Raw genomic sequence first — 14,005 nt, 5'->3', positions numbered from 1 at the left:
GATTTATTCCATGATGGTGAATAGACTCTTCTAGCAGTGGTACCAGGATGACTATTCATGATGTGTGATTGAGTCATATGTATACCCATCCAGACATCTTTGTGGCTTAGGTTTTGAGGCTATCAATCTTTTTTTTTTTTTTTAATTTTTTTATTAGTTGGAGGCTAATTACTTCACAATATTTCAGTGGGTTTTGTCATACATTGACATGAATCAGCCATAGAGTTACACGTATTCCCCATCCCGATCCCCCCTCCCACCTCCCTCTCCACCCGACTCCTCTGTTTTCAAGAGTAAGGGGGCAACTTAATCTTGACAACAACTTAATCTTGAGTTCCTCTGAAGAAAAAAATTACTGTTAATTTTAGGATGTTAATTTCTTTGCCATAATCTTAGTTTTTTGAATGCTGAGTTTTAAGCCAACTTTTTCAGTCTCCTCTTTCACCTTCATCAAGAGGCTCTTTTGTTCCTCTTTGCTTTCAGCCGTAAGGGTGGTGTCATCTGCATATCTGAGGTTATTGATAGTTCTCCTGGCAGTCTTGATACCAGCTTGTTCTTCATCCAGCCCAGCATTTTGCGTGATGGGCTTTGAATATAACTTAAATAAACAGGGTGACAATATATAGCCTTGATGTACCCCTTTCCCAATTTTGAACCAGTCTGTTGTTCCATGTTCGGTTTTGTTGCTTCTTGACTGGGATACTGGTTTCACAGGAGGCAGGTAAGGTAGTCTGGTATTCCCATCTCTGTAAGAATTTTCCACAGTTTGTTGTGATCCACACTGTCAAAGGCTTTGGTGTAGTCAATAAGGCAGAAGTAGATGTTTCACTGGAATTCTCTAACTTTTTCTATGATCTAACAATCTTGGCAATTTGATCTCTGCTTCCTCTGCTTTTTTCTAAATCCAGCTTGTATATATGGAAGTTCTCAATTCATGTACTCCTGAAGCCTAGCTTGGAAGATTTTGAGCATGACCTTGCTAGCATGTGAAAGAGTACCACAAATTATGTGGTAGTTTGAACATTCTTTGGCATTGCCCTTCTTTGAGATTGGAATGAAAACTGACATTTTCCAGTCCTGTGGCCACTGCTGAGTTTTCCAAATTTGTTGGCATATTGAATGCAGCACTTTAAGAGCATCATTTTTTAGGATTTGAGATTGCTCAGCTGGAATTCTATCACTTCCACTAGCTTTGATTATAGCGATGCTTCCTAAGGCCTGCTTGACTTTGCATTCTAGGATGTCTGGCTCTAGGTGAGTGATCATACCAACAAGGTTATCCAGGTTATTTAGATTTTTTTGTATAGTTCTTCCATTTATTTTTACTACCTCTTCTTAATATCTTCTGCTTCTGTTAGGTCCATACCATTTCTGTCCTTTATCGTGCCTACTTTTGTATTTTGCATGAAATGTTCCCTTGGTATCACTTGCTCCTTGGAAGAAAAGCTTTGACAAATCTAGACAGCCTATTAAAAAGCAGAGACATTACTTTACCTGCCAAGGTCTGTATAGTCAAAGCTATGGTTTTTCCAGTAGTCATGTACGGATGTGAGATTTGGACCATAAAGATGGCTGGATGCCAAATCATTTATGCTTTTGAACTGTGGTGTTGGATAAGACTCTTGAGAGTCTCTTGAACTGCAAGGAGATCAAACCAGTCAATCCTAAAGGAAATCAACTCTGAATATTCATTGGAAGTACTGATGATGAAACTGAAGCTCCAACACTTTGGCCACCTGATGCAAAGAGCTGACTCATTAGAAAAATCCTGATGTTGGGAAAGATTGAAAGCAGGAAGAGAAGGGAACAACAGAGGATGAGATGGTTGGATGGCATCACTGACTCAATATACAAACTCTCAAGAGTTTGAGCAAGCTCTGGGAGATGGTGAAGGACAGGGAAGCCTGCATGCTGCAGTCCATGTGGTTGCAAAGTGTTGGATGCGACTGAGGAACTGAACAACAAATAGCTTAGGGATGTAGCTTGGTACTGAACTACATAGATGAGTATGATTTACCAGCAGATTTCTTGCAGCTCTCTTCCTGAGAACGCGTTCATATTGACCGTATTGCTTCGTATCTATAACTACAAGTGATGTTTTAAGATGGTTAGCGTTATGAAAGTACTAGGAATGCATGACAAGGTACAACTTTATGTTCTTTTTATATTATTTTCAAGTTATGTTCAATAATAATAATTTATACTTGTAAAACTTGTATAGCAATCAGTGAGCTGAGCTTAAAAGAGGATATGTTTTCTGTCAGTTAGTTTGATATTTTGGAGACAAAGCAGACTGCAAACATGATTAAATTCTTCTAAACCTGATGAAGAGGCATATCACATAATTTTCAGGTATGATTCAGAAAAAGTCAGCCTGGTAAAGTCAGTTTGTGGAGGATTTCCTTCTGATTGGTTATGTGGTAAACACTTTTCTGTTCTTTGTTCAAGAGGTTGCCATCCATGGAGTTCATCATTTATAGTTATTAACTAAAAGTTTGGTGAAGTTGGTTTTTCCTCCATAAGCTAATGTTTTCATTGTGTTTTTTCTGGTAGAAGTTCAACAATTCAACAGAACACATTTTATTAAGCTCAGGACCTTTTCTGAAGTGTCATTGATTATGACAAACTATCAGCTAAGAGATTTATGCTGATCTTACTCAATTTTAGAAACAAATCATTCCATGATCTAGATTTTAGTGTGGATACAGCCCACTAAACTGAATGATATGCAGTGCCTCTGAGCCTTTCTAGAAATGATTATTTGTAGCTATGAGAAATCAGAGATTAAGGTTTTGTGTCATCCTACAGCATCTAAGTTTTAATTACTGTTCCTTGTGTATTGTGCTAGGTAGACCACTTTATAGTAGCTTTTCTCATGGTCCACTTATCATGTGATGATGGAGAGGAAAAATAGGTTTTATCGATAAACTAACATTATTTTATATTGTCATATAAGAACTCAAATTGTACATTTAGTAAAGTGCACAATCATACCTACCTTGTCAAGTTAGCAAGATGCCATTTTTAAATTTATTTATTTTTAATTGAAGGATAATTGCTTTACAGTATTATGTTGGTTTCTTCCAAGAGGGTGCCATTTTTTATTCTTTTTTAAAAGTATACATATTTCTAGAAAACTTGGCTTTTAGAAACTATACAGTGTTGATGATTTTTTGTATTTGTTCTAACTTGAAGGGATACTTTTAATTTTGCTGACAGTTGCATTCAGATTTAGCTTTTGCAGAAAAAATTTGGTAATCCTGAGTGCTAAGGAGACCAGATAGGGTTTTTAAAAAATCTATTTAAGGATAATAAAGCTAAGGGATTATTACATGTAAAATTTACCTTAGTAGAAAAGCAACTGGTTTCATTTGTTGATGAGCATAAGTACAATTTTATATTTATACTTTTAAAATAATTCTTCTGTTTGAAATATTTGTACTTTTGATAGTAACTTTCAGATCTGAAGACTATTTTCTTGATAGTGCTAAGAATCGATTTTATGAAAACAAGATTTCATCAGAGAAAATACTTTGAATTATAAAGATGAAGTATATATATAAATATGGTGATAGGAACCATAGATAGAGATTTTGAATTCATGATAAATCTTATCACAACCTTATCACTATATGAAGTGTTGCATATGGGCACTTATTATTTTCTTTTTCTTTTTCATCTCTACATATTGGTAATGCTCTAACACACTGTCATTTTCTGAATGCATAGATATAAGTGCAGGTGCAAGTAGTGAGTATTATGATTCAAGTACCACAAAAACAAATGTCACACAAACACAGTCAGACCATGATCATATTATTATTTAAATGACATAGACGTTTGTTAATGATCTGGTTAATTCAGAAAAATACCAGTTATAGAGTTTACTTAGAATTAAAACTTTCTGAGCATGGATTTCTTTGCTGATTGAATAACAAGTATGATTTTAAAATAGTCAGTGTTTCCCTCATAAAATTTATTTGTTGGACATTAAAAGAAAACAGTGATTAGCGTAAGTTCTTATTTACTTCAGGCACAAACTGATAATTTATTAAGAAAACACTTTTAAACTAAGTGTTTAATGCAAATCACATTTTTAAACCTATATCACCCCATTGTAGTGACAGTAGTGAAATCTGTGCCCGCTCTAGCGGCACATACACTATAATTGGATGTGGCGATGAACTCTTCCATAGAAAACAATAAAATACTTTACAAGCTGTACATCTCACAAAAAAGCTGTGAACATCCAGGTTTTGAATTTAAATGATATCATATTACATTATTTCTTTGAAAGTAATGGAGACCCAGATATCCACTAGAGGCCATCTACAAAAAGTTCATTCATTTCTGAAATTGACTTTCTTCATACAAACTCTTGATGTACAAAATATTGGCTGATTATTTTTGTAGTGTGTGTACAATGACAAGTGAGTCCCCTAAATTTTCTAACTCTCAAAAGCAGAGGAGAACATATGTAAATGTTTCAAAGAGAAGACAGCATTGCAAAAGAACACAGAATGGTCATTAAATCATGCTAATATCTTTTTGTAGGTTAAAAAAATAAATTGTTAAATTTTAACAATTTCAAGATTGAGTTTTCATCCTAAAATTTTAATGGTAAGATATTTGAGAATGATATTTTACTTGTGACATTTGAAATGAATTACTCTTAAGAATTATTTCTTTATACAATGCCTTATCTGATTTATTATATCCTTACTTTACAAAGGAAATGATGATATTATGTATATGTGAAACTAAACATTTACAACAATTTAAGTTATATATTGTTTATTATAGAATATACTTTTTTAAATTGTAAAACCAACCCACACTGGTTTCCATAAAACTGCCTTAAGTATGTAGAAAGTACATCCAAATACAGTGACATGTTTCATATATATTGATTATATGTTTTTGGTGTTATTAACATAAGATATTATTAAAGCTCTGTTTTTTTGGTTACACCACTTCTGCACACAATGAATCAGGGCAACATGGGGTTGTCTTCCCACCTTCTGTTCTGAATTGATTATTTAAACATTTAACTTGGGCAACTCCCAAGTTTTCCCACAATTTTCTTTTGTACAAATCTTGCCAACAGCTCTTCAGAATTTATAAGTCTAGATGATATTACAAAAATTTAAGAGTTTTCATATGTGTTTCATGTACTTTTAGAATCCTGGCATAAGGAGTTAATTATTGCCAGTTTTATGTAAAATTTAAGTTAAAACATTAATATGCTCAATTATATAAGAACAAAATTTGAATGTGTAATAAATGAGTAGAATCAAGTCCTGTTGTGACCAAGCTGCATCTTTGCAAGCAACTATATGGGTTGCTTCCAGTGGAGTGAACAGAGTAGCTCATCCTTACTGAGTCAGTTTTAGGATTCCATGTCAGTGATCCAATAAACTTGGGATAAAATAAAGACTCTATGTAAGAGATCTGGTTTGATTTTCTTTTTAGTTTATAATGCTTATGTAAAGGAGTAGGTTGAAAAGATACTTCTTTCTTGACCACTCTTGAAAAGTGACCCATAATGATTACTGAGATTAAACTTCAGTGTATTTTATAAAAAAATATTACTTTCACAGAAGTGAAGAGATACAATTGCACAATGGTGGTTACAATGGTAGAAATACGTATTGCCAATAAAGTGTTAGCAAGAGATTTAAAAATGACTGTACAGCACCGCATCAGAGAATCGTATAACAGCAAAATGATTAATATTATTTTCTCATATAAATAAGATCTTTAAATCTGTTTTAGAAATAAATGAGGGGAAAGTGTTTTCTCCCCTAATTCCTACCAAAATATTTTCTGATGTGGAGCAAAACACAGTAAAAAATGACAGATTAAAAAAAAAAAAGACATTCATGCATTTAAGCCACCATTAATCTCTGACTCTAATATAAGGCAGATCATTAATCTTTTGTAAAAGTATGACTTTAGCCACTTAAGCTCTTTTTAGTGCTTTTCATGACAAGGACATGATAGGCCTTGTAAATTAAGTTGTGTTTCCAACAGGTTAATTTATACAAGTTCAGATGTTTTTTTGAAACACCAACTTTATAATAAAAAAATGTTTTGGAGAAATGATGAATGTTATAATAAAGAGAAAACAGAAGGGGTCCTATAGAGTTGATCACAAAATGACACTGTTTAGATTGATGACAACAAATTACATTTGCTTATGTGTCATCCTCAGTCTTAATGATGTGGAAAAGGGTGACATTGAATAGGACCTGGTGACCGTTGTTCCAGGCATAAAGAGCTCTATCTCTTGCATTGTAGTCAAGCATGGATATGTGAAAGTATTGGTTATGAAAGGGAATGTCCGTGTACTCATATGTGGAGGTTTTGGTGGAATAGGAATAATACACCTTGGCTCCAGTTAAGTGGGAGTTGGTGACATACAGTGTCCCACAGATCATGAAGGATTCCCCTGCACTTCTCTTGGGATAGCCGGTGTTCCAGCTCTTCATCACCTCCAGTGTATCTTGGTTAAGTTGGCTGATGACAATATTGCCTGCATTCTGGTTAGTTGCATACACAGCCCACAGCCCGATTTCATCAGCCATTAAGTCGATGTCAGAGAACCCACCCCATGTGTAAGGGTAAACGTTGTGAAAACCCGCATATTCCAGGCTTCGTTGGGCAAGTACTCTCCCCATATCAAAGCTGTATTTGATGATGATGTTACTCTGATACTTGTTAAAATAGAGTGAGCCATTGTAGACGACATGGTTAGTTCCTGCCCACTTGAAAGGGAGGTTGTATGTTCTTGATTCAGCGCCACTGACAAAGTCAGCAATTGATTTGTACTCACGGACAATTTTATTGTTGGTATAACTGTCCATGTACCAGACCTGGAAAAAAGGGGGAAAATGGAATAATTAAATTATATACTTTTTTGAGAATTCCAAAATAAAGACACTAAGAATTAGGACATATTAATATTGTCATGCTCTGGAATGTTCTCTTTCCACTTATCTGCTGCAGTGTGATAGTACTGCAGACTTTGACAAAAAACAGTGGCATGGCCTACATGGAAAGGAATAATGTACTGTCTTGAAGCTGACTTGCTTTTTTGTCCGTTCTTTTTTTTTTTTTTTTAAAGTTTTCGATCATTTGGTATTTATCACTGAGTGAACCATATATCAATGCAAAACACATCACTTTGTTCATTTACCTGATCAACTTGATTAGTGATAATTGCAAAAATCATCACATTTTGGAAAATTTGTTCATTCCTTCCCTTGCTCTGAAAAAATATATGGTCTAATTTTGTACATTCAACTTATTTTCCTTTTATGGATACCACAGAACCTTCTAGTAATAATTGTTCATTGGATCAGCCTATAGGTACAATCACCTTTTAATGAAATAATTTTACTAACTAAGCTACTAAACTTAATTGGATATAACTTGTTTGGATATAACTCTTGAGAATCCTAATGTATACTGAGTTCAGTAATAGAATGTTAATAGAGCCACAGTATGTTTCTAATATGTTGATTTTCTTAATACGGATATTGCCAGATAACCTTAAAGTTTCAGCACTGTTTTCTTTAAAATTACCCCTAGATTCTAGGAATATATGGCTTGTTTAGTGAATTGGTTAACTCTTGAGATTTTTACTTATTTAGTGTTTTTTTCTTTTTTTTAACACTAAGGAACAAATTATATAAGGAGTATACGGAGAATTTTGTCCACTTATACTTAGCCATTTAAAAGCATAAAACAGGTCTAAAATCAGTAAAAAATAGGCTCACTATACTGATAAATTATAGGATAGAACATTTTACTAAAGTAAGTTTGCCATGTATCTGTGGATATGTTAATATTATCAAGCTGAAAATATTTGCAAACAGTGTAGTACTTTTCAAGTAGAAATTGATGTCCTTGAGAACAAGTGAATAGTCTAGTAGACATAAAATTTAATAAAACATAATTCTAAGCAGAGGTATTTGAGGAAGCAACATACCCTGTTATTTTTCTCAGATGCTAAAGGATCTGTCATCCAAGCACCAAATCGGGTTCCAGATGTCTTGACTGTAATTGGGCCTGTGATTTTCATCAGTTTGCCACAGGCTGAAAATAGAGTAATATAAACATGCTGGGTGAAAATGGCCAATGATTCCAACACACATATTTACACCAACAGCAAAGAAATTAATCCTAAAACAACACAAAGAATTAATATCACTTATTCTAAATAAATGATCATTCATGTTGGGTGCTAAGAATTAACTATAATTTGAATCACAAGTAGTGGCTTTTTCAGTGCTGTAAATCCAAAGTGTGGAGTTTTAAAACGGGAAATTATTTCTATAATCTGGACAGAAATAAATGAAGAAAGTCATTATCATTTTACCAATTCAGCTGCTGAATCAAATAGTTAAACTATCCATGGACCTGTTTACCTGATCTTCAGCTCAGCTTCCCCTTACCTGACCCTCTCTCCTGATGCTTTGAGACTTTGGACTACTTTTGTAAGCCAGAAAGTATTCTATAAGCTGATTTTCAGTTTCTACTGGTAAATGAGGAGCTCCTGTGAAAGTTATTTTTATAGGATATAATAATAAAGCTGTAATCACAGTCTGCCTGAAGTTTTGAAGGGTAAAACGCCTTTAGGTCTGGTAGAGCAGCCCTAAGCTTTCGTACAAGGGAAAAAAATATTCTTCAAAAGTCAAGCCCACAGACCCTGTAGTCCCACACCATGAAAGGTACAGAGTATCAATTGATATATTAAATGATAAAAATTAATGACTTTGTTGAAAAATTATACTTTTTATCACTCCAGTTATGAATAAAATTTTAGGAAGTGCTTGGACATCTTAAGTGCCAAAGTCTAAACCAAAAAGGAACCCAGCCATTTTGTGAAATTTTTTTTTTTAACAGCAAAATTTAAAAGTGATTTATCATACACATTCTGAGTGTTTATCAATTTTGACTTTGGTCTAAACAAAGAAATATTATTTCCTATCCATTTATATCACTTTTTCCTTTCTGTTCTTTTTTTCCACTTAAAAAATTATTCTATATTACCCATGCTGCTTATCTACCTCTGCCTGTCCTTAGAATTGATAAAATTCTCCTTAGTACCTGTTGGTTCCTGTGTGTTTGGAAAGAAAAGAATAGATCCCCAAAGCAAATAAAGGGCAAAACTAATTGTAGCTTAGGACTTATCTTGGCTAATTTTTCTCTATGTATGTTCCTCATAAGAATAATTTATAAATGGCAGAATACTAAGCATACAGCTAGAAAGATGATAAATAATAACATTATATTTTGTTCTATTACTTCACTGATAACTACACAGTAAGTAATCTTCAGCTTTTTGTAAAGTCTAAGCTGAAGATATTTCTTTTTTTTTTTTTGAGAAAATTCGATGTGATAGCATCTTTGTACATTTTATATAAATGAATTACTTTATAATTTCCCAAGACTGGATAAACTGAGTCAATCAGAAGTCGAGTGGCATTATCTATATTGAATAGCAAGATCGTTGGTTAAACCTATTAGCTCAAGATGGTATAAACTCATGAACAGTATGTGAGTGAAATAGTATCAGTTTGAACTAGAAAGAGGTAAATATAGACTGGGCTGTGCTGTGCTTAGCATGTCTGACTCTTTACAACCCCATGGACCGTAGCTGGTCAGGCTCCTCTGTCCATGACATTTTCCAGTCAAGAATACTGGAGAGGGTTGTCATCTCCTCCTCCAGGGGATCTTCCTGACCAAGGGAATGAACCCAGGTCTCCCGCATTGCAGGCAGATTCTTTACCATGGCACCATGTGGGAAGCCCCAAATGTATCTTGAAAGAGTATAAGTTGAATGTATTCTCTGAATGCACTCAGTAAGTGAAAGCTATATAATCTTTAATGGTGGCTTACATAAATATTTGTAAAGGCACAGATGATAAGTGCATGAAAATTTAAAGTATAAGTACATTGAGATAGATAGAAAGACATCCCTTTTACTGAGAAAACACCACAAAGTACAATATGTGGCTTCCTCCTTAGGCATGAACAATAAATTATTTCATTGAACAAAATATAAATATCAAATGTAGGTGAAATATGAAAAGTAACTGACATAAGATGATAGTGCTTTTATTGCCTTTATTTTGTAAGATCTCATCAAAATGATGGTAAAGGAGTAAAATGTAGGGGTAGGGGTCAAAGTAAAGAGAATGGTACAAAAGCCATGAGTGGAGAAGAAATTTTTAACAAATTTCTGGAAGGTAGAAAGTGATGGAGAGTGGTTAATTAATTAAAGGTGTAGGATTAAATGAGATGCAGTCATGTCTATGCAAAGGAGATAAGAGCTGAGGATGGAGCTGCTCAGGTTTGAAGAAAAGTAAGGGACTCAGCCTCTAAGAGCACTCAAAACGGCAGTGCAGGAAGATCCTGAACTCACCTTTTTCCATGGATACAGCAAATCTGCAACTACATGTGGAATAGTTCCAATGGAGTATTATTCCCTTGGAGAGGGATCTGAAAGCTGAATGAACAGAGCCTCCACAACAAAGGGTAAGAGGACAGCATTGAGATGGGTAGAAGAGGCAGAGGTGGGCCTCTTGACAAGGGAAAAACAAAGCACCAGATTAAAAAGTTTATGGACCGTCAGTGAAGAGGATCCACTTCCTGATCTTTAAGCATCTTCTGGAGGTGTGTAAGGCAATTGGGATACTACCCGTGGACTGAGACATCGGTAGGAGCAATTTTGCAATCTCAGGCCACCTTGCCGAGGGCAATGCTGGTGGTTGCCATTTTGAAGTTCTTCCCCTAATCTGTTAGTGCCAGTGGGTGCAGAGAAGGTGACTGTTGCTTTTCACTCTAGCCATGCACACACAATGTTGAATTATAATTTAAAAAGTTAATATTGTTGCAAAAATTTAAAAGTGGACATTAAAAAAGCAAAAGTCACATAAATACTGCATACTGAAAAATCATTCCCAGATTTTTATTTGCCATGCTTCCTTGCAGGTCTTGGAGGTAGTTGGAAATTGAAGATGCAAATAGTCTCCAGATTTGGAAGCTGTGAATACTCTGCATTTTAATTTGATTTCAGTACTGTAAGCACTAGATTGAATTTGTGTTGTCTAAACTTCTTGCTCTGTTTTACAATTAATAATGCCTCTCTCTCTCTTCAGTTTTTTTTATCTTAAAAAGGTAGAATCCATATTATGAATTTTAACATTCATCACTCACTTCATATAAGTGTTAACACTGGTTAATACATTTGCAGGAGCTGTACTAAAAGATACTGATCATGTGATTCCAGTAGAATTGTTTTTTGTTTCACAATAGTAGGTGATTATGACCTTGGAAGAATATGCGCCTATTGAATATCTATTCTCTATAGAAGGAATAATTAGTTTAAAATGTCTCAAAAAATATCTTTCAAAGGTGAATAACATTTCATGATCATTAAAAAAGAAGATACAAAGAATCTCAGATGCCAGTTTAAATTAGTTCTGGAGATAGATCAATATAATGTTCCAAATATGAAACATAAATGTAAGATGATGTTCATCCCCACAAAACTTTATACCCAGAGGAAATGAACAAATGGTAATACAATCAGTAATAAATTATGATGATGTTGGACTGTTTTAATACTGAAAGTGAATAGAGATTTTGTAGTTATAAAGTTTAATATAACATTTTGGATGGACAGACCATAAAGTTAAACCTCAAACTGGGGTTTTTAACCTGTCTTCTCAGCAAAATTGACCTGGTTGCCATAGGTGGCCTCCAGTGCCTGAAGACTTGGACAAAGCAAGAAGATGCAAAGCTCATATTTCCTTCAGTCATATGCATACTTTATAGATGTTAAGTTGTTTTCTGGGTTTAAATGATCCTCTGAATAACTTATATTGACATAACTTTAATGTCAGTTGAGTTGGACAGCTTAGTAAAGTTTTCATAAGAATGCTCTTTGGGACTAGGATTCTCACCATGAATCTTATGAGTCAACATTTCTAGAAACTGATAACACTTTGGTGGTTTGGGATATCTTGGTTTCTGAAGCATTTGGCTCTAACCCAGCATTGTATGTATATGGCAAAGAGATCCTGCTAAGCCTTATAGTGTTTAGACCAGGAATTAACAAAGAAATTGCACCAGAGGTTAAAAGCTTCTAAACCTCAATTAAAAATGACTTTGCTTTCCTCTAGCAGCAGTAGTATTTTTCTCTGAAATATGGTAGAGGGTGAAATAAATAGTTAACTATTTAAATGTGAAATAAGTATTTTTGAACAACCATATACTGAGAATTTACTATGTACCAGGACTGTGCTAGATACTGAGGGTATAAGGTGAACAGGAAGACAAAATAGGTTCATATGTTCTAGCTTCTCAAAATATGATTGTTTACATGCTATCCTTTCTGTTCCTCTTCTTTTCCTTTTTTGAATTCCACTGGCAAGAAAAGTTAAGTAGAGTTTATTTCAGGCCAAAACTATTTGGAGAAAAAAAGATGTAGCATTGAGTGCACTAAATAGCTGTTGATGATAAATAAAATTTATAGAACTTCAGCCCTGGGTACTGAACTATATAATAACACTTCTTTCATTAACACAGCCTTCTTAAATACTAGAAATTTATCTCATTTTAAGCCACATTTACTTGTACTATTCTTCAAAACATACCCATGAATGGTCAAACATAGAAACAGGCAGATTCAACTAATCTCCCATGTTTTGTTTTCTATAAAAAATCAAGGTGAGAGTCTTGAAAGGATAAGTTTAACGGAGTTATATTTTTTATTTTGTCTAACTACATTTGATAAGGGTAGTGGTCTTATCTGTATGGAAATAATTTATGTCTTTAATCTAGTAAATCAATATAAATTTACAAACATTTAACTCTGGGAGATTTCAGTGAATAGTTTTTTAAGTTAGATGAAAAGCATTTTCAAAATATGCCTGCAAAACTGTGTTAGCTCTGGTTTCAAATAAAAATGTTTTGTATCTAGTCTGGCAAGGAAAGATCCTGTGAATACTTCAGAACTTTGTGTTTTGTGTACTTTGATTTTTCTGAGCATATCCTTCTCTGTCATGTTCCTCCATGTCTATTACCCATTACCCGTCTCCTCTCTCCTTAGTGACTCACAATGCACAGTGTCAGAGTTTGTCTTTCTGGTACCATTCGGAATTTGAGCTCAGCACACCACAAGTCTTAATCCCAAAGTGACAGCCTTTCAGTAAACCAGTTTTTGTAGCATTAATGTAAAAAGTACACTTGAAGTGAAGAATTCACTTTTTTGTTTTGTTGAACAAAGCTAGTGGAGGTGGTGGAATTCCAGTTGAGCTATTCCAAATCCTAAAAGATGATGCTGTGAAAGTGCTGCACTCATATGCCAGCAAATCTGGAAAATTCAGCAGTGGCCACAAGACTGGAAAAGGTCAGCTTTCATCCCAATCTCAAAGAAAGGCAATGACAAAGAATGCTCAAACAACCACACAGTTGCACTTGTCTCACAGGCTAGCAAAGTAATGCTCAAAATTCTCCAAGCCAGGCTTCAACAGTATGTGAACCGTGAACTTTCAGATGTTCAAGCTGGATTTAGAAAAGGCAGAGGAACAAGAGATCAAATTGCCAACATCCACTGGATCATTGAAAAAGCAAGAGAGATCAAGATGCCAAAGCCTTTGACTGTGTGGATCACAACAAATTATGGAAAATTCTTCAAGAGATGGGAATACCAGAGCTCCTTACTGCCTCCTGAGAAACCTGTATGCAGGTCAAGAAGCAACAGTTAGAACCGGACATGGAACAACAGACTGGTTCCAAATTGGGAAAGGAATATGTCAAGGCTGTATATTGTCACCCTGCTTATTTGACTTATATGCAGAGTACATCATGTGAAATGCTGGGCTGGATGAATCACTAGCTGGAATCAAGATTGCCTTGCAGGGAGAAATATCAGTAACCTCAGGGTCTTTTCCAGTGAGTCAGTTCTTCACATATCTGAGGTTGGATGGCA

At 34.6% G+C, this 14,005-nt stretch overlaps 1 protein-coding gene across 1 annotated transcript in view; it reads right to left on the bottom strand.

The window, feature by feature from the left end:
* Positions 1-6,197: 6,197 nt before the first annotated feature.
* The window catches only part of OLFM3 (olfactomedin 3), a 45,552-nt gene continuing 37,744 nt past the window's right edge, over positions 6,198-14,005 (bottom strand). Inside the window, exons 5-6 of the mRNA XM_065927601.1 lie at positions 7,994-8,100; positions 6,198-6,875 (exon numbers count right to left, since the gene is read on the bottom strand). Coding sequence (XP_065783673.1) covers positions 6,198-6,875; positions 7,994-8,100 — 785 coding nt within the window. The remainder of the gene's footprint in view (positions 6,876-7,993; positions 8,101-14,005) is intronic.

Source organism: Muntiacus reevesi, chromosome 1 (assembly GCF_963930625.1).
Source record: "Muntiacus reevesi chromosome 1, mMunRee1.1, whole genome shotgun sequence".
Lineage (NCBI taxonomy): Eukaryota > Metazoa > Chordata > Mammalia > Artiodactyla > Cervidae > Muntiacus > Muntiacus reevesi.
This window is presented reverse-complemented; position numbering and strand designations above follow the sequence as displayed.